Raw genomic sequence first — 25,179 nt, 5'->3', positions numbered from 1 at the left:
TACACAGCTGGGCACAGTTTACTAGAATTATTGTAACTCTTTCTCAGTTTAAGCAATCTGTACAGTTTAAGTGCAAGCTGTAACAAGTGACAAATGTGAGCGTACCACCAATGTGTGTTACCAACTTTCAAACACAAAATTCTGGATTCCAGATCCTAAAGTTAAGGCATTAATGTAAAAAATGTCGTACAAAGTTTTATTATGGTTACCTCTTGAATAAAATTTTTGTAATGCAGACAGGTAAAAATCTTCGAGGACCAATCAAATTCTTCTGTAGACCATTGCTAATCCGCCGGACCAGTGATTGAGAATCTTTGAACCAAAGTATTTAATATATAATTTAATTAATTTAAATTCTGAAGACAGTAAATGAGACTTACCTCTGCACTCTTGAGGTGACACAGCTTTGTTACTCTTAGTTGTTAAATCAGATCCACAAGATATACAACTAAAAGCACCTTTATTTGGCTGGTAGAAACCATGACCACAAGGCCGGCAGAGGTTAGCGACGTCATCATAATACATTCCAGGAGAACAACGTTCTATATTCAAAATGATAAAATACATATATAAATGTGAACTTACAATAGCATGCTTTTTTTCATTAATTACATATTAAATTATACATTCCAGTTTCTAAAGGAAATGTAATGATGTACATGAACAAAAAAAGTATTAATTAAAACCATTCACAAAAACTAAGATTTGAAAGGATTTGTAGAGTTGGTTTTGTAGGTTGGATTTGTAGGTTCTGATACATTAAAAAGGTAATGTTAGTACTGTAAAAAATTACAAAATGAAAATACGTTTAATATTTTTCATATTGCTACAAAACAGGATACTATATAAATTATTCTTGTTAATTGTATATATTAAATATCATATTAACTTTTCATATTTAATGCGTTTATTACTGCGCTCTGAGTATTTTTCGGTATATGACAAAATTCCGAATTTCCCTTCAGTAATATAAATAGGACATTGTATCACTTATTATAATCTAATTAGAATCTAAATTCTTTTCTTACTTATTAAATACATTTAATAGATTTGAAGCTTCTATTAAAAAAAATCAGCATACTGTCAGCTTCTCCCTTTAGGTAGTAAAATTTTCATAGTCATGTAATTTATATACACTGATTTCCATAACACTAATGATACATTTCCAAATATTACCCACATTTAAATATCATTCAAATAAAAAAAAAAGTGCTGATTTTTTATGATTTATTGGAAAATTATTCAAACAGTTCTTTTGTATAATAATGAAGAAAATACACAATGTTACTATTTCTAATAGTTGCAAATGTTCCTGAATTTGAGAAAATCACACTAAAAAAAAATCAGTGGAATATCTTAGTTAGAATGAAATGTAAATCTGCTTATAGGTCATTAGGTTAGGTTCAATCAACTATACTTAAAATATATTTTGATTAAAGAGCTCAGAAAGGATTATTTCAGATATTTTCAATAATCTATACTATTAAAATCTGTGCACATGTGCCTGTCTATCTGTTTGTAAAATCATCCTCTCGGAACGGCGGTGAGTTGAGATTTGAGAGAGGTACTCTCGGATTCCAAAAATTCATGGGAAGCCATTTCGACCATTCTCATATTGATACAACTTTAATCAGCTAAGATATTAATTAAAAGCTTTGAAAACGCTTATTTTCACACTCATTATCTTGAGTGGCAACAGTAGCACATGCTGGAATTAAAAATGCTTTATTTCAAAAAGTGTTGCCACTACTCCCTTTCAAATTGTAGAGTTTGTTAATAAAAAATTTATAAGTTTTACAAAATTAGCACTGCCAAATATCAAACATATTATTATTGTATACGGTCATATTCTGACTTTGAAACGGCACACAATTGCATATGATGTCATTGTGTGTTGAAAATTTTTTTGTTAATGTTGGCATTTTAAATAAATAGCTGCTATTGACAACTTTTTTATTTCAGGTTTGTATAATTGACATGGTATGTTACTTTACATTAATTGTTTTACTGATATTGAGAAAAAGTTGTTATATTACATTAAATTTAAATTATAACGTTATCAGTTTTTGTTTCCTGGTTTGGCCAAAAACGAAAATATGAATTGTTTTTTGTGTGGAAAGAATTTATTGATTTTGTTCATACTGAGATGTTTTTATGCATTTTCTTTTCAGATGTACATAGAACTTATAAATTTTGTTTTGGGTGCAGCCTGCTCACCTGGCAATCTTGCCCATTAGTCCTATGGAGAATTGCTATAGTAACCTAGGAATTACCTTATACCAAAGCGTATTCAATTCTTCTGGACACAATATAAGAGTTTTATTAAATAATCTTTCCAAAAATACATTTAAAAATTATAGAACTATTACAATCGTATTCATAATCAGTTTAGTTCACAATCGTATTCATAAGCAATTTAGTTCATCTTCAGATAAAGAAAAAATAAGCTATTAATCAACTTTTTTCTAAAACTATAGTCATTATTTAGTATAATCAGTGTTACATTTAGCCCATGATCACTACATTTTTAGTAAAAATAATTTTATAAGTAGTTTGATGAAAGCCCTCTAGTCTAATAGATGAAGGAACTAATTTAAAATGTGCTAGTTCATGATAACACAAAACTGAAAATTGGTAGCTAAGCATCTTTTCAAATCTATATATGAGTATCTAATGCAAGGATTTTAAGCAACTGATTTTAAGTAGTAATAATTTTTTACATAAAATTGTTGTTATTTATTTGGTTATTTTTTACTGAGAAATTAAATTTTATAAATAGTGCATTATATTTTAATAATGCATTATTAAAGAATAATGCATTATATCTTAATCTTAAGGTATAATGCATTATTTTCTTCATGATAAACAGGGCCAAGCATTTATTGTTCGAAACATAGCACAAGTTAATGCATATTAATTTTATGCTATAGGCATGGAATCATGTGCTGTTTCTATTTGACCTTCATGATTAATATATTTCTGACAGTGATGAGATTTTCATGATTTGTACATAGATCATACTCTCTCATTTGGGAAATTAACTGGAAAATGAATAATGTGATTTGTATTAATGATAAAATACTGTAGTGTAGCTATATGAAAAGGTATGTGGATGCTACACAAAGCATGAAATGTATAACAACATCACAAAAGAAATATAATATGCTATATCAAATTTATCAAATCTCAATTTATTATCATTTATGAGGGGGAGAAATGCTTTTTCCGTTTTCTTTTTTTTTTTTTTTTTTCCCCTAAAATTGTGTTTATTTATTTTTAATTATTAAACATTTCAAGATAAGATAGAACTTATTTGCTATTTCTGATATCTTGAAAAATTGATTTTTCAATTTAGCATGTAAAGACTACCTCTTTTAGAGCCTTCATGAAATATTTTTAAATAAAAACTGTAGAGAATATGAAGTCATTTTATTTGTTACAGCTTAGAGTAAAACAAAAAATGATTCATTTGTGTAGCTTGCAGTTTTAAGTTTAAAATTTATACAGATAAGAGGAGATGAAGTGAGGAATGGAAACAGATTTTGTAAATAAAAAAAATAAAGGGGAAAATGACTTGCATCAATAACTAGAAAATCTATAAAATTCAAATGAAAAGCATTGATTGAAAAGTCCCAATTTTGTTTCGGATTTTAAAATGCTGATAAATATATATCTTATGAAAAGAGTAAGCTTTGAAATTATAACAGCAGAAAAGATATTATAGCATACTTTACCTTTGCATTCATCACTAGATCTAGCACCAACAGTTTCTGTTATACCTTGTTTTTCCCCTATTATTGGACATGCTTTACAAGTTAAATGCCCTGTTCCATCTTGATAAGTACCCACAGGACATGATAAACAGGCTTTACTTGAATTGTCATAATATGTTCCAAGCCCACATTCAACTGCAAAGCAAAAACTGTGTGTTACAAATAAACAGAATCTCATTTTCAGAACAAATTATTATAATTACAAAAGTAACCAATGCAATTATATTCTAATATATATTCAGATAAAGCTTAAAGTTATTGCTGTATACTTTGGGTTATAACTAAATTAAACACTAATTCATACAGAGTCAGATCACATATTAGGAACGTTAAACAATCGTTTAGGAAAAATAATTCACATGGGCTTATTTATTTTAGTTATTTCAAAATGGACAAAATCATTTCTGAAATATTTTTTACTATTATTATGGTTCCTCAAATACCTTATGTTTATTAATTAAATATTAAATTAATTAAAAAACAGTACTAAAAGAGTTATATATACATTATTATTCCATAAAATACGGAAAATTACAAGCTGAGTAACAGTTTCTGCTATCGCATCCACCCATTAGTTTGACTATGTTTTTTATAACATAAAGGAGATTAATTCAATAATCTAAGCATCAATCAAATTTCACAAAAAATACTTTTTTTACAAAAAGAAAAAAAAAAATGAAAAATACTCTTTTGAAAGTCGATAGAATATTTGTCAGAGGACAGTATGATTTGATTGCATTATACTATTGAATACAAAAAAAAATAGTTATATTTATTAATGCAAACAATATGTTTATTATGGAAACTGCATTATCCAAACTCCTAATATTAAAATTTCTACGAAAATCCATACCACAATAAGGAGCTACAACAACTTGACCAGCTGGACATGAGTAATCAGTAACCATATCAAGAGATGTTAAATCTGGTAGCACATTGGGCAAAGTATCATGAATATCAAATGCCTGATTCTGCAAAATTGCTGACTCAAGAACTTTTTGGATGGAAGACTGCTGCTGTGTATTAATGTTGACAACAGGATCCCTGTAAGATCAAGGCAAAAAAGAATTTTTGAAAACTGCAAGATATTAAATAAATTTCAAATTAAAATTTAAATATGACTAGAATATTTTTTAATTAATTATATGAATTTACAAATACATATAAATTATCTCTTCGGTTTAAAAAAATTCATGGGTAAAAAATAAAAAAAAGTGTTAAAATTTTCAAAGTTTATTTGCTGAATAAATAGCATCATAATTCACTTTCACAAAGAATGAAATTTTATAGAAATTAATAGGAGCAGGCTCCCATTAAATTCTGAGTTCTTTCAGATTATTTGATTGCTATATGACAAAATAACAGCTCCATTCCAAGTTATTTTATATTTTATTCACAAGATCAAACCTGATAATTATAGTTAAATTTTTTAATTTATTTTTATTTGAAAATTTTTAATTTGATTATTCATATAACTAGTTGATATCATTAATGAAATTTAATTGTTTGAGGTAGGATATGAAACATTTGTCAATAAGTCACTCAAAAGCAGAACAGCTTTAAGTCATATTTCACTTCTCAAGCTATTTAATGTCTTATTCGACAGTCTGAAATACTATAATAACTCCCATTCATTAATGTGAGAACTCATATTCATTTCATAAACACACATATTATTGTTTTGGGCAACATTAAAGTACAAATATATATTAAAAATAACATCTTTTGTACAATAAACATAATATTATTAAATATTTGAATTTAACAAAATTCACATTTCATAAAAGGCAAATTTAAAGTTAATTAAATTTTAAATGAAATTGAATTAAAAATAAATGATTCACTTATGCATTTTTATAAATTTTTAGGATTTATTGGAATTATATTTTTATTCATAGATTTTGATACTTGCAATTGATTTGCATATGCTCTCAGAACTTAAATGATATTGTAGATTAGTTTGCAGCAATTATTAATCATTTATTTGTAATTCAATTTCATTTAAAATTTAATTAACTTTAAATTTGCTTTTTACGAAATGTGAATATTTGTTAAATTCAAATTTCATTCCTTGCAGCAATGGTGCAAGACAATTATTTAAATTTAATTTAACTTTACTATATTATTTTGAAACAAATATTAATAAATATTATATATAGCCATAATACAACATTAAATATAAACTACTCATAAAATAATAAAACTTTTTGTCATGGAGGTAGAAGGAATTCTTTCACAGCTTAATCTTAAATAATTGGAAAATTATTATTCAAAAAAGAAAATAATTTACTTACTTATTTGCAGGAAACGAAATTTCAACTATATACAGCTCATTATTATCCAATTGTCTCTTGATTCGAGCTTGCTTGCTACAGTGTACTTTAACTTTGAGACCATTGCAAACACCAGGTATATTGTCTGTACAAATTCTCCATTCCCGATTTACTCGGATTAAGTTATTTTCGATTCTAGACTTCAAGATCTTTTTGCCAGATTCTGAACATACCACAGAGGATGGGAAATTCATACTAATTCTGAATATTTTCTGTGCAGGTTTTTTGGCTACAAAAGAAAATTTTAAATAATTCAGATCAACAAAAAGAAGAAATAAAATATCAGAATAGTACATATGTCATTAACTAATTCCAAAATTTTTTACTTTTCCATGTTTTCAAGAAATAAATCTTAAATCTGACTAAAGTGAAACAATATTTTTTAAATTAACAACTGTGCTAAAAGGACATCTGTTAGACTAGAAATAATTACAGATTAAAGCATCTTTAGCATAACATTCAGAGCTTTGGGAGAAATTCTAAAATACATTTTGTAACAGAAATTTAAAAATAACATTAAATATCTAATCCTTCTAGCGAATATTTACGCCCATAAAAAGCACCACTATATTGTTTAGTTCAGTTTTCTCAAGATTCTCAGTCAGATATAACAATAATAGAAAATGGGTAACCATTGTATCGTTAATAATAAAACATAGACCGTTTCAAATTAAAATAATTTTATTTGTTTCTATCTATTAAGAGGAAAATAGCTTTCAAAAATAATTTTCAAACACTTTCATTAATCTGTAATTATTTTCTAGAAAGGTTCATTTTAATTTTTAACAGGTTATAACAACAGGTCTCTTTCTTTAAAATTGTACAGCTTATAGTGAAACTTCAATTTGGAAAAGCTAAAAACAATTTCTCTTTTTCTTCTTCTACAACAAATGAAGATCTTATATATGTAATAAACTGAACTAGATTTTGAGGATTAGAATAAATACTTTCATGAAAAGCTTCAAGCTAGTACTCCAGTCTTAATAAATTTATTATCCTTAATAGTTGTGAATATGAAGGAAAAGAAATTTTATTAATGTGATATGTTTAATAATTACATGTTTCAGTTATCTTATAATTTGAAGAAAAGGAGACACACATCAAAATGTCTACATTTTTTTATGCCGCCCAGACAATATAGTGGTTAGGTTAGCCAACTGCAAACTGTACTTAGGCAGTCTCAACCATGGGGGTATAAATCAATCTTCACAGGACTAGAGCCTCCATTCATTCGGAGGTTGGTTCGGACTTGCCAGGCCAATGTTCCTTCGGCTGTTGTGGAGCTAGATCGGAGATTACCGACCTAGTCCTCGAGGCTTTGACCCCATTCAATTCTTGTGATGGGAACTGATAGAGTGGACAGAGCACCAAGCTGAATTAATGATTGCCAATGGCGTGGTCCCCGGAGGCAAAGATGTCACAGAGTGTTTCTAAATTTGCATCGAATTTCTTGGCTTTGTATAAAGGCGGGGGTGGGGGCGTGGAATGCAGGGTTGCACCCACATGGACAAGGGTCTCAGGACCTTAGACAACAACACCCCGAAAGTTTAGATCTAGGACGGAGGTCTAAGTCTTCAGTTCTCTCCCCTCATAGGAGGTAATGGAGGTATAGCACCTATTAAGTGCTTCCACAATAAAATAGCCATCACTTTTGGCCTTAGGAATGCTGAAAAAAGGCAAGTGCTTGCCATTCAATTAAAAAAAATTACCACTACAGACATTTAACTGTGATCCTAACTAGTATAGAGGTTACTAATGCTGGCTGCCATATTGTTGACCTCGAGTCTGAATCCCGCAGAAGGCTTGGATGTTACACTAAGTATATTGTGTCTGTGTGGTATGAAGCATTTTTAAAGTATTGAAAGTCCTCTGGGGAGGTTTAGTGACAGCAGAAGAAGGGTGAGAGGTCTTTGGATCTCTCCCCTTTGGGATATTCTCCATTAAAAATGGAATAGAACTTCCTCTTTCTACTATAAAAACCTAAACTCAGTAATACAACAGCCCTAGTGGGCCACAGCCTGCAGTACCCCGAAATCTGCTTTCTTGACCTTGGTCCCCGGGGTGCATTAGCATATGCCCTGGGCAAGTGGTCAGCTTGTCGCAGGACCCCCGGTGTTTAGTTCCCAAGCAAACTTGGTACTCATTTTATCGGCCCACTCAAGGGATGAAAGGCTGAGTCGACCTTGCCCAGCCCGGGGATCGAACCCCGAACCTGTGATGCAGCCGCACGAAGCGTTATCCACCTTGCCACCAAGCGGTCACTTCCTCTTTATGACAGGTGTAATTTGATCACTGTTTTTCATGATGAGATGGCTAAGTGACATATGGATTTGGGCCATTTGGAATGACATGAAATTAACTAAAATAATATATGATAACATAAAATATTAAAAATATATATCAGCATAAAAGTTGTTTTACCTGAGCAAGCTGGAAATACTAGATTTGAACCATGACCAGATGGTGGATGCCAAATGCCTTCAGCGCCACAAGTGTAAAATTTAGCAACAGGCTGAGAAAACTCCAAATCTGAATTGCATGTTATGGTGCATACCTTGAATCGGCCATTTGGCCCCCAATCAGAACAGTGTCTTTGTCCGTTCACTGGAGGTGGAGGCAAAGGACAAAATTCCTCTGCAGAAAACATCAGGAATTAATATTCAGTTAAATAATTGCCTCGTATGATAGCTACATTACAGGCAAACATTAATAACAATTAACACAATATTAATAAAAATTACAGCACATACTTAAAATGTGGATTTTAAAGTCACATTTAGCTGTATTTCCTTCAGCATCTTTAGCAATGTATGACAGCTGATGAATTCCTCGGCTCAAAGTCTGACCTGGAAAAGAGTTATAAAAATGTAATTAAAAAAATAGTAATTCCATGCAATAATTCCAATTTGAAAAGGGATGATAACATTTAAAATGGCAAGTAAATTTGAAAGGTACTTTTTAAATAAGATATCTGTAATAAGATAGCTAATAATAATTAATGTAGTTGATAAAATATATTATATAGTAATGAACAAAAATATAATTATTTGTTTTAACAAAATTATTATACTGTGTATAATTTGCCAATGTCAAATTATAAAAGAACATCAAATGATTTAGAATTTAAAATTTAAGTGGAATAACCTAATATGATGATATGCTTGTTACCAGCATTATGAGCTTTTTTCCTGGGGGTTAAGAAAATTAGAATTATAGAATTTAAAAGTAAAAACGTAACTAATGTTTTTTTTTTTTTTTTTTTTAAGTTTGACTAATACAATCAATGTCAGTTAAGAGAAAATATTTCCAAAGGTACACTGCGAAGAAAAAAAAAGGGCTGACAGTTCTGTATCTCTCGTTCTACTGGGCTGATTGACGATATTCAAATTGTGTTTTTCATGTCTCGAAAGTGCAACTTAGGATATGTATTAAATTTATATATATAGCATTGTTCTAATATAGGTATTGTGACACAAAATCGGACTTTTTCTGAAATGACATGCCAATCTTTTTACATATTTTGATTCTACGTCTCAAATTATACCAAACTACCAAGTTTTGTAAAAATCATAGGAGTAGTTTTTAAAAATTTAGCTCTCAAAGTTTTAGCTCCTCAGTGTTAATTGAGTTTGATATATATTTATTAATAGCTTCCTTTTTTTTTATTAAACTTACTTGATTCCTTCTTTCACAGTTCAAAAGTTAAGTTCATTCCAAATTCACTCATTTTTTATGATTTATTTATAAAATTTGTATTTTTAAATAATTTTAATAAATTTTTCCAAAAAAATTTTGAATTATAACCTATACAATTTTTACCATCATTTTAAAGTAGATGTATTTCTAAGCATACCTGCAAAAAATTAGAATTTTTTATTCAAAATTTCCAAAGATATATGTGAATTTATATATTGGCCTGCTCTGAATTTTGGTATATTTGTAGAAAGCGATAATAACATGTGATGTCGTTTACGCACTTTGTTAAAATTATCTGAAAGTAACAATGTGACTTTTCCCCCTCTCATGCACAATGTAAAAAAGGAAGGGAAAATAGGTTGGCATAAATTAAGAAGTTCACCAAGTGAATTATTCTTGGCACAAATTGAAAAAATACGGCAAGATAAATTTTTGAATTTTTCCATAAATTTTGCACCAAATTTTACAAAATCAGGCATCATTTGAGTCGTAGAATCGAAATATGGAAAAAATTGAGATGTCAATTTAGAAAAAGTCCGATTTTGTGTAAAAATAATGATATTAGAATAAGGCTATATATAACTCTTATACATATCCTAAGTCGCGCTTTCGAGACATGAAAAACGCAATTTGAATTTCGTTAATCGACTCAGTAGAACGGGAGATATAGAACTGCCCCTCTTTTTTTACACAGAGCACATATGTCTGCAGAAGACTAACAAATCAGTATGAAAAGCATAATTAAATAAATATGAGAACATAATGGTAGAATTTTCAAGTAAAAATAATGTGATTAATAGCTAGTAATTTATTCCATAAAAATGTCACATATTTTACATATTTTAATTAAAATGAATGACTCAGAACTGCTGTACTCCAGTTTTTAATGAATATTTTTAGACCGATATGATTTTTTTCCTGTGTTTGATTTACTGAATTAAAATCCATTCCATAATTTTAGCGATAAGTTTTCCTTTATCTCATACTATACGGAAATTATCAATATAATTTTCGAAAAGGGGTAATAAATACCTGGCCTACATACCTCATTAAATGCATCACTGCAGGTAATAATTTTGTTTCATGTGATTATTTCAGCTATAAAATTCAAAGCAGTTTCCTAAGCATAAGTAGTGAATTCATTATTATAATAAAGTGTGTTAACAAACCTGGTGTCAATCCCCTATGTTCCATAACATACAATGTATGCATTGAATCAATAAAAGGAGGTTCTTTCCAAGTCACTTGAGCACTGTTATTAGGAGTCACAATCCATATATCTTGAGGACACTCTAAAGGTTTTGGTGGAAGTTTATCTTGGGTCTGAATCACACAAGCATCTCCTGTAAAGCCTACAGGGCAGATATATTCTCCGCAGGTACCTGGTCCTTCACGCTCTATTGTGCCATCAACACTACAAGAAAGAAATACATATTGTTACGGATTTGGTATTTAAATAGATAATGTTAGTTGAATTATAAATAAAATTGTTTTATTCCCCGTGCAGTGTAGCACGTGATGAATATTGATGGAAAACTAAGCCGGAAAATTAAAAGACAAGAGCACGTGCATTTCACATTTAATAAATAAATAAATATCTCTTTTTGATTTCGAGAAAGTTGCAGAAAGTTCTTGCGCGCGATTTAAAAATCTTATAAAAAGGACTAAAACCTCTCAATTCAATTAGTCAGTGATTGTAGTTAATTTGTTGTTGTTTTAAGAGTTTGCTTAGAAAACTGCTCTTGTTGACTGTAGAGAATTCACGGATTAGCTTTCTTTAGCTGTTTTGAATTAACTTCTGTTGAACATTTGAGCAGTTAGAAGATAACAACTGTGATATATTGTGATACTGCATGATTATCTGAGGACATTTAATCATATTTGTTGTGATAATAATAAATTTTTGTTCATTTTTCAACGGACTTGTGCATTCATTTCGTAACGAACCCGTACGCACGCAACAATATGTAATAAAAGGATTCACAGTATTTTAAATAATATATCAAGATATAATTATTGATAGAGAAAGATGTTTCAAATTCATACAGACAGAGTTATTTAAATAAACTGTTCTTAGCTATATTTTATAACATCATGCTTTATTTTGCTGTTTTTAACTCAATATATCAACAAGTATGTCAAATATTTTATAACTATAATTTTTTCTTTTTGAAGTACAGTGGAACCTCAAGATACGAGTTTAATTCGTTCCAGCAATGAGCTCGTATAGCGAATTTCTCGTATCTAGAGACAAACTTCCCCATTGAAAATAATATGAATCCAGTTAATCCATTCTACACCCCAAAAAATATCGACATAAAAATCAATTTTCTAATAAATAAGGCTGGTAAATAATATAACCATAGTTTACATTTATGAAAGCTTCTAACACTGAAATGCCTTTCAACTACTTCTCATTAATCCACACCAACAACAGGTTCTCAACATCTTCTAGGATTTTGGACGGTGCTTGGAAGTAATGGTAACTCCTTTGCCTACATCAAGTTTCTCAATTTCTTCCTTCTTCTTCAGAATAGTGCAGATCGGTGATGTCAAAAGGTCATAAAGTCTTTACCAGTTCTGTCACTTTTACACCACACTATGATTTCTCTCTTAATTTTGACGACCATGGCTTCCTTATTTTTCTTTGCAGCACTATCTGCGGCAACAATCTTCGTGGGAAGCATCGTGAAATAATTACTTTCATGTTAAATGTAATAAACAATTAACTTACAAGCACACAAATACATAGATCAAATACATAGATGCCTCGAGTCGAGGCAGATTGGGAAATGGCACCACACATACCAACAGCCTAGCTCGTTACTCAAGTCAATGCTTGTATTTAGAGACATTCTGCTCATACTTTCCTTGTATCGCATATATAGAGGTTCCACTGTATTACATTAAGCACATATTTTTATAATGAGCTATTACACTTAAAAATAAACTTTAATTATTTTTTGTTACAGCATTTAGATACTGAAAATTGACCTATTTTTCGGTGCTGATTTCAAATCTGGTTGTCAGATTTTCATACCAAGTATTCATTTTAAGCAACATTAAAAAAAAATATTTTACACACTATTATTACCATGGACAACAACTATTTAAGAATAAAATTCTGATGATTGTTTTCAGTATTCTGCCTGAGATACATTTCCTTTCAGAAATCCACAGAGGTGAACTACTATTTTGCCTTACATTGTGCTTTGGTTGTACAAATATCTTGTTGGATATGTTCTCGATGTTCATAGCTTCTTCTCTTTTCAAATTCATTTGTTACAAAATTAAATTGTAATCTAGAAAATGAATCCAATGCATTATTCTCCAACACTGTATAGTTTATCAGAGAATTTAGTTTTCAGAAGTAAACTGATGGCAATCAATTTAGGATTTGAGGTTGTACTAACGGAGAATAATTTTGAAGATCTATGGATCTTATCTGATAGGCGGAGCTCACTCCAGTATCTAAGTAATTGGATTTATGTGAAGGATAAGACTAGTATCTCTGTCCTACAAAAACTACACCTAATTCCTCTGCATCATGATATCTATTTTCAGTGGATCCCATCCCATATGGATCTTATGGCAATGAAATAGCAGACAAATTAGCAAAGGAGGGCTGTGGCCTTTTAACTCCCTCCTCTTCTACCCTTACCTATTCTCTGAAAACATCACAAATCATGGTGGAGTGGTTGGTGCCCTCCACTCATCTCTGGTAAATGGGCAACAAACCTGGTTGGACTCTAACCCTTGAGTGTAACAGGTACTCCCAAACTGCACTCTGACATATTGCCAGCGGTCATATTATGAGCCTCTCTTTCAAGGAGGGCATGAAAATCCTTGCCATGTTCACCAAGTGCCGAGAACATTGGGTATCTGCCGAGCACATATTAGGCTGCTCGGGCCTCTTTAGGGAGAATATTTATTCCAATTCCCTCCTTTCTTAGAGTCAACGGTCTTTTGGACCTTGTCTGACTTCGTCAGAAACCAGAGGAAATGCAACAACAACATAATTTATCAGAAATTCCTTTATTAGATATTTTTAATTTTTATGCCTTATTGTTAATTAAGAAGACATTATGTTTGAAAAAGATTTCTGTGCATCACATTCAGTCTTATGCATTGCATCTTCAAATTTAGGATTATTCCTTAATAACCCAGCATGAGGACCAGCAACTGATACTCTCATGAATGTTAATTTCATTAATTTTGAGGAACTTTATTTTAGAAAATGAAAATCCTCTCCTTCACTATCTGTTGCTTACATGAAGTTTTCACTAAACTTAATTTGATGTAAAGATATAACAAATATCTTTCGGAATATGTATGATTCAGAAACTAATCGCTGTCTAGTGGAGTTAATGTTTCCCTTCTAACTAATTTTATTTTTTTAACAAATGCATTTTTTGCCCTCTTCCCATTTTATCTCTGTGCCTCAACATCAAACAACAGAAGCCTAACACATCATCATAATCATCAATAGCTTGCAGCTTTTGAAGATGCACATTGTCTCTCAAATCATGGCAAATGAAATTACACTAATGCATCACTGTAGATTATGCGCCTATCATATCTTAAGTTAATGCTATATTAGACTTTGCTATTTGGTAAGGTTTTTAAGCCCAATAGCATTAGCCCATAACTGCTATTAATTTCATTTTGGCATTTTGCATTGGTTCATTATGAAGGTCGGTTCACTTTTCAAATTGTTGCCACCAAATATTAGAGCCCTGTGTAATATTTAAAGAAATTAAATAACGAATAATCTGCATATGTATGTTTCTTGCATGTGATAAAACAATGGTACCATCCAATTTTGAATAATGTACGTTTCCACCCAAATATGGGCGTCTGGAAGCCCAAATTTGGAATTTGTTTTATGATCTATACCATATTTCGTAAAGCATTTATGAGTTTTTGATTAAGAAACTGATCCATTTCAAAGCGAGCCACTGTACGGGGGAAAAAAATTATCTCCAGCATGTGAGACAGTGTATCGGAAATTCTAAGGATATACTCATTTTAAAATTATTTTGCAATACTGCTGTTGAATTGAATTTTATACCATTTATAGTTTAGTTGGTACCATTTATAGTTTAAGTGCGAAGGACATATTTAATAAATAAAGACAGCACACAAAATGTTAAAAAAAAATCTGAAAACTTCATTCATCATTTCTTCAGCTTTTTTTTTTTTTTTTTTTTTTTTTTTTTTTTTTTTTTTTTTTTTACAAAAGTTCAGAAACATTTTGCATAAAAATTAAAGATATTTTTTATTGCCTATTTGGTTTATGAAAGTTTTATACGAAAGCTGTAATTTTTGGATAGTGGTGGAAACATGAAAAAAATTTAAATACAGCAAAAATTGTAAACATAGAAACTTAATACTTAAAACTTTTCAGCAAAACACATTTTTTCTCATCTCATTGCCCCCTTTTAGATAAACCAGATTATCTATCTATTTTGAAAATATGCAATCAGTTTTGAATCAACATTTGATTAAGTACCAAAATAGGAATATTACCGGTCATATCCAGTCCATCTCAGTAAGAGTCCATTGTAAAGAACAGGTGCACTCTTACAACTGCGGAACTGTGTTGGTATTTCATACGAAACATCCAAAAGTCTGTTCCATATATTTACTCTACTGATTCGACCATGGAAACCAGCAGATGCAGTGGCTCTGTTCTGTTCATCTAGTGGCGATCCAAGATTTACCCATGCACTGAAAAAAAGTAAATAAATAATTAATTGGAATACTTGAAACAAAGATTAAACTCAAGGTTTCTTAATTTGCATTCATGATAAAGTTAAAACAATGAGCAAAATACGACTGAAAATAGGGCTAAAATTTTAAACGAGCAGATAGCATTAATTTGCATTGCTTTAATAGCCTACATGGTCTTTTGGCAACATAATTATGGTTGGCAATTATTTTTGATGCAGAGAATGTGAGAATACATAACTATAAAAATTCTAAATACACTTAAAATTAATTCTAAATATACTTAAAATTATTATAAAGATTTTGAAACTGGAACTTCATGGGAAAAAACTGTACTTTCATAAAAGAATATCAAGGAATTAATTTCAAATTAGAGTATATAATAAGGGATGGACTATAATATATATCAAAGAATTAAAACCATTTCACTTTATAACTATCACCCGTATTGCACTTTATAACTGACATCGGCAACAGTGAAAGATAAATTGACCTTTTCATCTGTAACTGATAGTAAATGCATAAATAGAAAAAAAAAATGGAATAAAATTTTGCAAATAAATTTCATTTTCCATCACATAATATGGAGTTAAAACATGTACATATTTCACAAACAAAAGAAGAAGGCTAGAAGCTCCTTAATCAAATGGATATGCTAGAGCAACACTGGAAGATCTATTTTCATCATCGGAGTAGAGATCACAATCAATACTTATAGCTAAAAATACATTCTAAAATTATTTACATCCTAAAATCCTAATACATCTTAAAATAAATAAAATCATAATACATCCTAAAATTATTTATTTTCTAAGTAGAATTTTTGATAATATATTTATCTATTTTTTAATGAAACTTATTTCTCCATATCACTTTATATATAGTAACATAAATTTGAATTTTTCTTTGTTTAACATTAATTAGCATAGAATTGAAAAGTTAAGAGAACTTGTTCATTACGATTTCACTTTTAAGCCTTGTTTTGGTCCTGTTGCAGTCAGTCTTCAGCAACAACATTTAACTTGCATTTTCTAGCTTTTCTAGTAAAAATTTTGCTTATGGTCTTAGTCAAGTACTATATATATATTAAGTTACTTCATTTCATATATTCACCTTAATATCCTTTCAGAAATTCTCAGCAGCTATCCAACTACATGTATCTTGCAATATCTAATCAATCCAATTAATTTTCGGAATCTTATAGCAATTTTTCTTGGGATCTTTAGTTTCTATTTTATTGTTACATACATTTTGTTATTTAATTCTAATTCAACGGCTTGAATTAATTAAGATTTTAATTTAACAATGTTAATTAATTAAATTAAGAGACAATGGTTCAATTAACTTAAGAGGCTGATTAAAAAATTAGAAATTTAAAGCATTTTTACACAATATATATATATTTGTGCCCACATTATATATTTGTGCTTTTTAATTAATTGTGTATCAATACAAACTGGCTTTAATCAAAAATAAAGCAGAAAAATAAACCAATTTTTTCATTACTTTTACAACCATATGCATGCTACTATGAAAAACATAATAAAAGCAAAATACTAACTGTTCAGGTAAGTACAGATTTTCTCCATATCCTGTTATTGTGCCAGCTACAGCAGCATCAGTAATCAAAGAAACTGTTCCAGTCTCACCACTCCACATGACCACTATATGATGCCATTGGCCATCATTAATGGGTACATTTTTAAGATATGGTATAAAAGTATCTGGAACACTGTCTGAAAACAGAGCAATAAGGACACCAGCTTGATCTGCTTGCAAAAGAATCTTTTTCCCAACAGGCAGATGTAATGACCTAAAGAAATAAAATGCATACGTCTGTAATTTTAAATCAGTGACAAAACTGACAGATAATAATAATAAAATATTATTGATATTAGCAACACTTCATTAATTAAATAAGGATCTTCTGGGTGATATTTTACCCACTTAAGAAAGCATTTCTTTTTGCAGCATTATTTGTGGCACAGCATTATTTTTCATGCAGGGCAGATGCAGGTGCTAGAGCTGTTGCAAACAGTACAGCTACTCCAGGTGGCAAGATTTAGGGGCAGCAAAAATTTTAGAATTTAAGTAGGAATTGAATGACATAATTCACAAGCCAAGTTATTGCACAGAGCAGTAAAATATCTAGCGCTGACCTTGATTTCACGCTTATTGATATTCATCATTAATTTAGTTTTTTTATACTTGCTATCATTGAGCACAAAATAGTGTCTCATACCTGATTGTTCACATTATTCTTGACAAAATTACTTATATTTTTAATTTATCACCTATATCTTTTCTAATCAATTAAAATACTAAAAAATATAAAAATATATTGTTATGATAGCAGCTAAGAAGATTTTTAGTACATTTTTTGTGTTTAACAAAAAAATTAGAATCACAAATTAGTTTACTTTCATAACAATTCTCGTTGATTCATTTTGAAATAATTATAAAACTTATTTTTTTTAATATTACATTAACTGAGATACTAGCTTTTTTTGTAACAGTGGCTCAAGAACACAATTTTAAGAATGGAATTAGTACAGGATTAAAAATTGAAGATGAATATATCAAAATTTTAAAAATTAATAAAATTCATAATGTATTATTCAATAAACAAAAACTAATTAATAAAATTACATTTTCAATATTAATGGCATATTATACAATTAAAATTTTAAAAATTCACAATATTTATATGCTTAGCTGAAAAACTGACTAAAATTCATACAGATTTCATACTTTGATTGCAGTTTAAAACAGCTAACTTCTTATTTTTTATATAAATTTTATATTATCCACCAGCATTGAAAAATTTATTAACTAATTTAGTAAATAATAGAGCAACAATGTATTAATAACTATATTAGATTGCTAAAAAATGTGTAATCTAAGATAAGAACGTTTACAGTAAGAACAATTTAAAAAAAAAAAAAGTTGTCTTTCTCCAGCATTTTAAGGGCTAAATAAACCAACTTACTCCACACTGTATAAAGTAAAGAACACGCCTGATGATTCATGACTATTAAACTGTATCCACATAGCAACAGAGAGGCTAGAAGTTCCTAAATCAAATGGAGCTGCTAGAGCAACACTGGAAGATTTACTTTCATCATTGATGTAGAGATCATAATCAATGCTTATAGCTGAAAATACAAAATTTTTAAAAATATGAGTAGGATTTAAATATATTTATTTGTGATTATTAACTGATATTGTGCTATTTTATTACTTCAAAATACTCTACAAAGAAAATTAAACAAATACAGCTGGAATCAAAAAATAGTTTTGTAATCTATAAAAAGGACTTTTTATGATAGCAAAAAATAATAATAATAAACAAGGGTACTTTTCCGTTTTGCTGGCGCAAACGATAAAGTTGCTAATAATGGTACAACTGATGCCAAACAGAATATCTTTGCTGGTAACCTTTTACACTTCATTTTCAAAACAAGTCGATGCCATTTCTTATCAGACTGATTGTTTCTTTAAAAACTGGCATACAATTACATAGAATTTTTACAAGATAGTTCAATTTTATGCTCTAAGGCCATTCGCGGTAATTAAGTCAATTAGGATGCAATCACACCGCTCACCGGAAGGCGAAAATATAGAAAAGGCAAAATCAAGGGTTAAATTCATCAATTCTAATGAGAATGCACTAGTGAAGTAAAGCTGTGTGATTTTACATAATTTCTGGGTAAGCTATTCGTACGAATTGAAATAATTCTTGCATTTAAACTTGCATTCCAAATTAAGATTTAACTTAAAATTAATATAGATAATTGCTGAGAGAATTAGATTTTTGTAGCGTAGTTTACATGAGATGAGATCACTCGGGGTCACGTGATAAGAACCGACGAATCGGGATGTTGAAACATGAAAGCATAGTAAATTCTTAAATTAATGTCTTTTTACAAATTTATTGGCTTTTTACAAAATTTTAAACCATATTAAAATGTATATGCCTTCAAAATAAAAAGTTCTTAGCACTAACATTTGTTAACATTTATGTGTATACTGTATGCTGCCGCCAACAAAGTCTGCTTGGCGAGACTTGCGCAGGCGAAACGGAAAAGTACCTAAATAAATAAAGAAGACAACTATAAAGAGGAAAATTTAAAATATAATAATAATAAAATAGAATATGTTATAGATAAAAGAACGTTTTTAGATATAAACTACAAAAAGAAACTTTGTATAGATAAAAATTAGGGAATGATATATTTCATGCGCTTAAATAAAAATTATATATATATATATATATATATATATTGTTTTTGCAGAAATGGTATAAGTAGCATTCTAATAATTTTGATTTCATAAAAGTAGAACAACTTACGTTTTCTGCAATCTTCTCCAGTAAAATTAAAAGGACATTTGCAGTAGAAAGCATTAGTAAGGTCAATGCACTGGGCAGTTGGTGGACAAGAATTAGGAAGGCAGTCTGGAATGTCATCTTCACAGAGAGGACCTGTAAATCCAGGAGGACAAATACATCTGAACTGTTCTCCCATATCCTCACAAGTTGCACCATTTTGGCAAATATTTTCTTCACAGGCATCATAATCTAGTTGGCAACCTAATCCAGTATATTCTGCAGGACAGGAACAATTGAGTCCACTTCCATAATCATTGCATATGCCACCGTGCATGCAAGGTGTACCAATGCACCGTTCAGGTGACGTCTGACAGCGTTTACCATCAGTGCCGGATGGGCATCTAAAGATTTAATACAAAGTAATTGAACTTAAGTAATAAGTAAAAAATCAAAAAATGTTAAAAAAATTCTGTTACTTTATTTTATACAAATCTTTACCAAAATGCTTGAAATTTCATCTTAGCACCCCTTACTTACTCAAAAATACCCATCTAGTTCATGAAAATTTACATCATTATGCATAATTACATGCCATTAAAAAATCATCAAGATTCAAATCAATCTTCATATTTAAGTTGTTAGTTATATGTTTTACACAAAGAATGTGCAATTCTACCGGAAGAGAATTAAACAATTTATTTAATTTATATATAAAATAAATAATCTGCCATCTATCTATCTCTCTCTATAATGCATAGAAAAATTATCTGTCTTATATACATAGAAGATAAAAAATATGAAAGCAAACTTCTAATTTTAATTAGCTAGAGCCTCTTTTATTTTTTATTTAATTTGGGAAATTCCTCTCTAGCTTAAAAATAACACTATAAGTCTAAAGTGCATCATTCAAATTAATCATGCAATCCTACATAACGCTCAACCCTTTTCTGACGGCACACCTTTGTTTAAGCCGCTCATGCGGGATGGAAGGGAATTGAAGGCAGTCACTGTCCAAAACGAGGGTTTTGCATCGCTAAGCCTAATTTTATAAAACAAAATCAGAAAAAAAAAAAAAAAAGCTTCACTTCTAGCTTAGTAATTTTTGGTATCATTTTAGATTATTACTTCAGCTCTTATATGTGTTAAAATTAGCATTTAATAACTAATCTTTCTTTATTTTACATGAAAATATACTTAAAAATTTCCTTATCTTGTAAAATAATTTTCGGAAGTGCTATTCAAATTATTCCAAAGTTTTAATTGATAAAATCCATCAATAAAGTTTAAAATTAATAAAACAATACAATAAAGACTATTTGCAGTAAAAAGTAACAAAATTTAAAATGAAGACTGTGGTAAATCTCGAAGCACGGAGAAGTATCACTTTCTAACTTTTAGAAAAAGTATCACTTTCTAACTCTTTAGAAAATGAATCATCACTTTCATCTGTGTTAATAAATGATTCATTAATCATACGAGTATATTCTTCCTTTGAAAAATAGCACCTTCGCGCCATAACGGACTGGAGTTGAGGCTTTCCGAAACAAAAAGAGAACTTGAAATATGACTCAAGGCAATGCAAAACGTAATAAAGCTCCACATAGTAACCCTAAAAGACCGTACGTGCTAGAGGAAAAAATAGAATAAAAAAAAAGACCTGGATATAAATCAGACACGTGAATGTTTATATTAGCACGTCACGATTTAAAGAGACCACCTCTGTTTATGTTTCCCCCCCCCCACCTTGATAAGTAAAATACCAAAGTCAGGCAGAATATACAAAACTCAAGGTCAGGAACCTAAAACTGTGTTCATTTCAAAAGTAATGGACATAGGATGCCATCCAGTGGTCTTCAGAAAAACATTCCAGCTTAAAATGCGTATATGCATCACCCGTCCTCTGAATGCAATCTCTAGTGATATGTGGACGGGATGCCCGGCTGTAAAAGACGTTCTTACAGAATGCGTATATGGGACGTCCGCCCTGAAAGGGTTAATGCAGATACCCCTCTTGCTCCAATCACTAATTATAAACCAAAACTTTTTTAACTTGAACTGAAATTTTTGACTCCCTCCAGGCCCCTCTGAATTGCTACAACACTTTCACTTAAGCTTTCCTCCTGGCAAAACGCTTTGCTGCAACCTTCTTTGTTCACTGAATATGTGCTGAGCTAACAAAAATGTAGGACACGTAAGACACCCGTATGTATGTGAACCAAATATTGCAAATCCAGAATTGCTTTCCTCGATAATAAAATTATCTTGAATCTAAACCTTTCCGTCTTGCCAAGTTTCTTCGCTAGGCATCTATTATGCCACCACCAAGTTCCAAATCATTCATATCATTTCATATACATATATATATATATATAGAGAGAGAGAGAGATGACATTAAATGTAGGTACCAAAAAATAATCAACAAGAAACTTGTAATGTCACATCTGATTTTTCCTGTTGTCATAACTTCCACTAAAAATTTATAAATCTTCCATATAAATTAATTATGTATACAATTTCGAAACAGAATTATTAAGAGTAATTTCAAACCTGTACCATTAAGAAAATATCATAAAAGCAGGTAGTTTAACACATTAAAATATACAGAGTATTTTTTCTTTGAATGTTATAACTATAATTTCAGTCAATACTGTTTTTGTCATTTTAAGAAATTTATAATAATGATACTAAATTTGGTCTCCACCCCCAAATGATTTATGTTATATTATTATGTTTAATATTTTCTATGCGCTTAACAACATTAAATGAAAAATAATTGAAATTTTCCAAATATGCATAATTAATTATTTTTTAACATATATAAGAGAGAAATTTTCCACAATAAAAATTTAAATTATAACTGAAACAGTTAATACATTAAATTTTTTCAGAATGGATATTTATGAAATTTTTTTCTTGCATTTTAATTGTGTACTTACACACAGAAGTAGTCTTGGAAGAGATCAATACATTTGGCATTATTTAGACATGGGTCACTGCTGCAGCCACCAATATCTACTTCACAACGCTCTCCTGTCCATCCCTGAGGACACTGGCATCTAAATCCATTCACAGTGTCAGTACAAATACCATTGTTAAGACAAGGGCTTGAACTGCATTCATTGATATTAAACTAGAAAAGTGACGTCAGAAATTTAATTTATTATTGAGAATCATAAAGAAAAGCAGAACAGGTAATTCACCAAATATAACACCTTGGAATTCTTTTGAAGATCTAAAAATATTATTGTACATAATAAAAAAGTAGGCAAAGTCACAGTAGCTTGTATTTTATAATGAATATTTTAGACATGCATAATAAATGTTTTAAGGTTAGTTACTTCATCAATGATTCCACAATTTACTTTTATACCACATTTGAAGATTTAAAAAAATATATTTACATATAAAAATGTATTTTCATTTTTACCTCAATAAAAAGAAAATATGGAAGTTTAAATGTTTAATTTACTTTATCAAATTCAGTATTATGAAAAGGAAACAATCTAGTAAAATATTGGTAAATTTAAATTGTTTTTATACAAAAATATTACATTACAGGGTAGAATTTTTTTGTTTATTTGTTGTTGCTGTTCTGACGCTAAATTTGGTAAAGCATACGAGATCTGTCTGCCAAATGAAAAAGGAGTCTTATTACAGAAAATTGGATCAGATCCATTTTATATATGGGGAAACCATTAAGACACCCATGAAGATTATCCATTCACAGGAATTTAATCTAATCTAATCTGAACTACAAGTGCTCAGCAATCTTACCCACTTAGCCACTGCAGGGCTTCAGGAAAATTACAATAAACTAAACTAATGTCCTGATGATTATGTATTATTCCACCCCCAATAAAATGCTTTAAATGCATTGCTTTTTTTTACATAACATATGTACATCATTAAGGTCATATGTAATACATAAATTAACTTGAAAGTACATTTTTTCTTCTATACTTAAAAGTGTTAACACTTCATAATAGTCAAATCTCAGTTAAAAAACAGTTACTCACCTCACATAGCTCCCCAGTGAAGCCAGGATTACACATGCATTGGAAAGAATTATCTAAGTCAATGCACCTCTCAGTGCCACTTGGATTACAGGGACTGCTTATGCACTCATCTACTTCAGCTTCACATTGCAGTCCAACATACCCTGGTCTGCATTGGCATGCAAAACCATTTATAAGATCGAAACAAGTGCCACCATTCTGGCACGGCTTAGCTTCACAAGCATCAATAGGATGTTGGCACCTTGATCCTGTAAATCCAGGTTCACATTGGCACTTAAAGCCATCAATTTGGTCAACACAAAGTCCACCATTCGAACATGGATTGCTGCTGCACTCATCTATATTAATTTCACAGGATGGTCCGGCCCAACCTGGATGGCAGATACAACTATAATAGAATAAGTGATCCACACAAATTCCATTTAAACAAGGATCATAGGCACACAAATTGTACTTCATTTGGCATCGTTTACCACCAAATCCTGGAGGACAGTCACATGAAAAGTCATTTAGTAGATCGGTGCAGTTCGCTCCAAGAAGGCAGGGTTGTTCAGCGCAGTCATCTATAAAGAAATTCCATAACATCTTCTGTGAAACAATTATCCCAAGAAAATTTAGACAAATATTTGTGTACTGCACTAAATGTTAACTTTATAAAAATTATTACACATGCTACATTATTAAATTTTAAAAAAATGACTTCTTCAAGGTTTAAAGTTAGTTTGTTCTCCATTCTGCTAGATTAAACACATTTCAATTCAAAAAAATTAATATTGGAAGAAGAAAATTTAATAATTGCATATCGAAACCGATTTAACACAGGATTATACATTAGCACATTTTATATATTCATATTTTTACTCAAAAGCGATATTAATGCCTATATTAAAAAATTCACAACTATTAACTTCTACCGCAGAAAAACTCTTTAAACATTTATAATACTCTAAATAAAAATTAATTCAGAAGTTTCTAAGACCTCTAATATATACGTATACAAGCATAAAAATAAACAATTAAATTATAGTCAATCAAATTTTGAAAACAACATTAAATTAAAAAAAACCTTAAGTAATTAATGCCTCATAAGTTTGGATTTAAATTTTAAAACATAAAAAGAAAGAATAATTTCTTATGTTTGTGAATACTTCACAGTTTTAAACAAAAACTGGATTAAAAATCAAAATAGTTCTTTAGATGAGCCATTTTATGGACAAAATGAAAAGCCCTACCATTATTTATTGCTACTAAAATAAAAATGCAATTGAACACATATTATAAATACCAATGTCTGCACTACT

At 29.9% G+C, this 25,179-nt stretch overlaps 1 protein-coding gene across 2 annotated transcripts in view; it reads right to left on the bottom strand.

Annotated features, from left to right (window-relative positions):
• Positions 1 to 25,179, bottom strand: part of LOC118186044 (uncharacterized) — a 219,857-nt gene that overhangs the window by 18,665 nt on the left and 176,013 nt on the right. For both annotated transcript variants that reach the window (XM_085812188.1, XM_085812187.1), the window contains exons 37-49: positions 23,879 to 24,441; positions 22,799 to 22,992; positions 19,884 to 20,263; positions 18,522 to 18,687; positions 17,094 to 17,345; positions 15,332 to 15,532; positions 10,972 to 11,216; positions 8,857 to 8,952; positions 8,528 to 8,740; positions 6,068 to 6,335; positions 4,627 to 4,817; positions 3,735 to 3,908; positions 381 to 542 (exon numbers count right to left, since the gene is read on the bottom strand). In XM_085812188.1, the coding sequence (XP_085668314.1) occupies positions 381 to 542; positions 3,735 to 3,908; positions 4,627 to 4,817; positions 6,068 to 6,335; positions 8,528 to 8,740; positions 8,857 to 8,952; positions 10,972 to 11,216; positions 15,332 to 15,532; positions 17,094 to 17,345; positions 18,522 to 18,687; positions 19,884 to 20,263; positions 22,799 to 22,992; positions 23,879 to 24,441 (3,105 nt within the window). The remainder of the gene's footprint in view (positions 1 to 380; positions 543 to 3,734; positions 3,909 to 4,626; positions 4,818 to 6,067; positions 6,336 to 8,527; positions 8,741 to 8,856; positions 8,953 to 10,971; positions 11,217 to 15,331; positions 15,533 to 17,093; positions 17,346 to 18,521; positions 18,688 to 19,883; positions 20,264 to 22,798; positions 22,993 to 23,878; positions 24,442 to 25,179) is intronic.

Source organism: Stegodyphus dumicola, chromosome 2 (genome assembly GCF_044657685.1).
Source record: "Stegodyphus dumicola isolate Sdum_Otavi_A_Nest chromosome 2, ASM4465768v1".
NCBI lineage: Eukaryota > Metazoa > Arthropoda > Arachnida > Araneae > Eresidae > Stegodyphus > Stegodyphus dumicola.
This window is presented reverse-complemented; position numbering and strand designations above follow the sequence as displayed.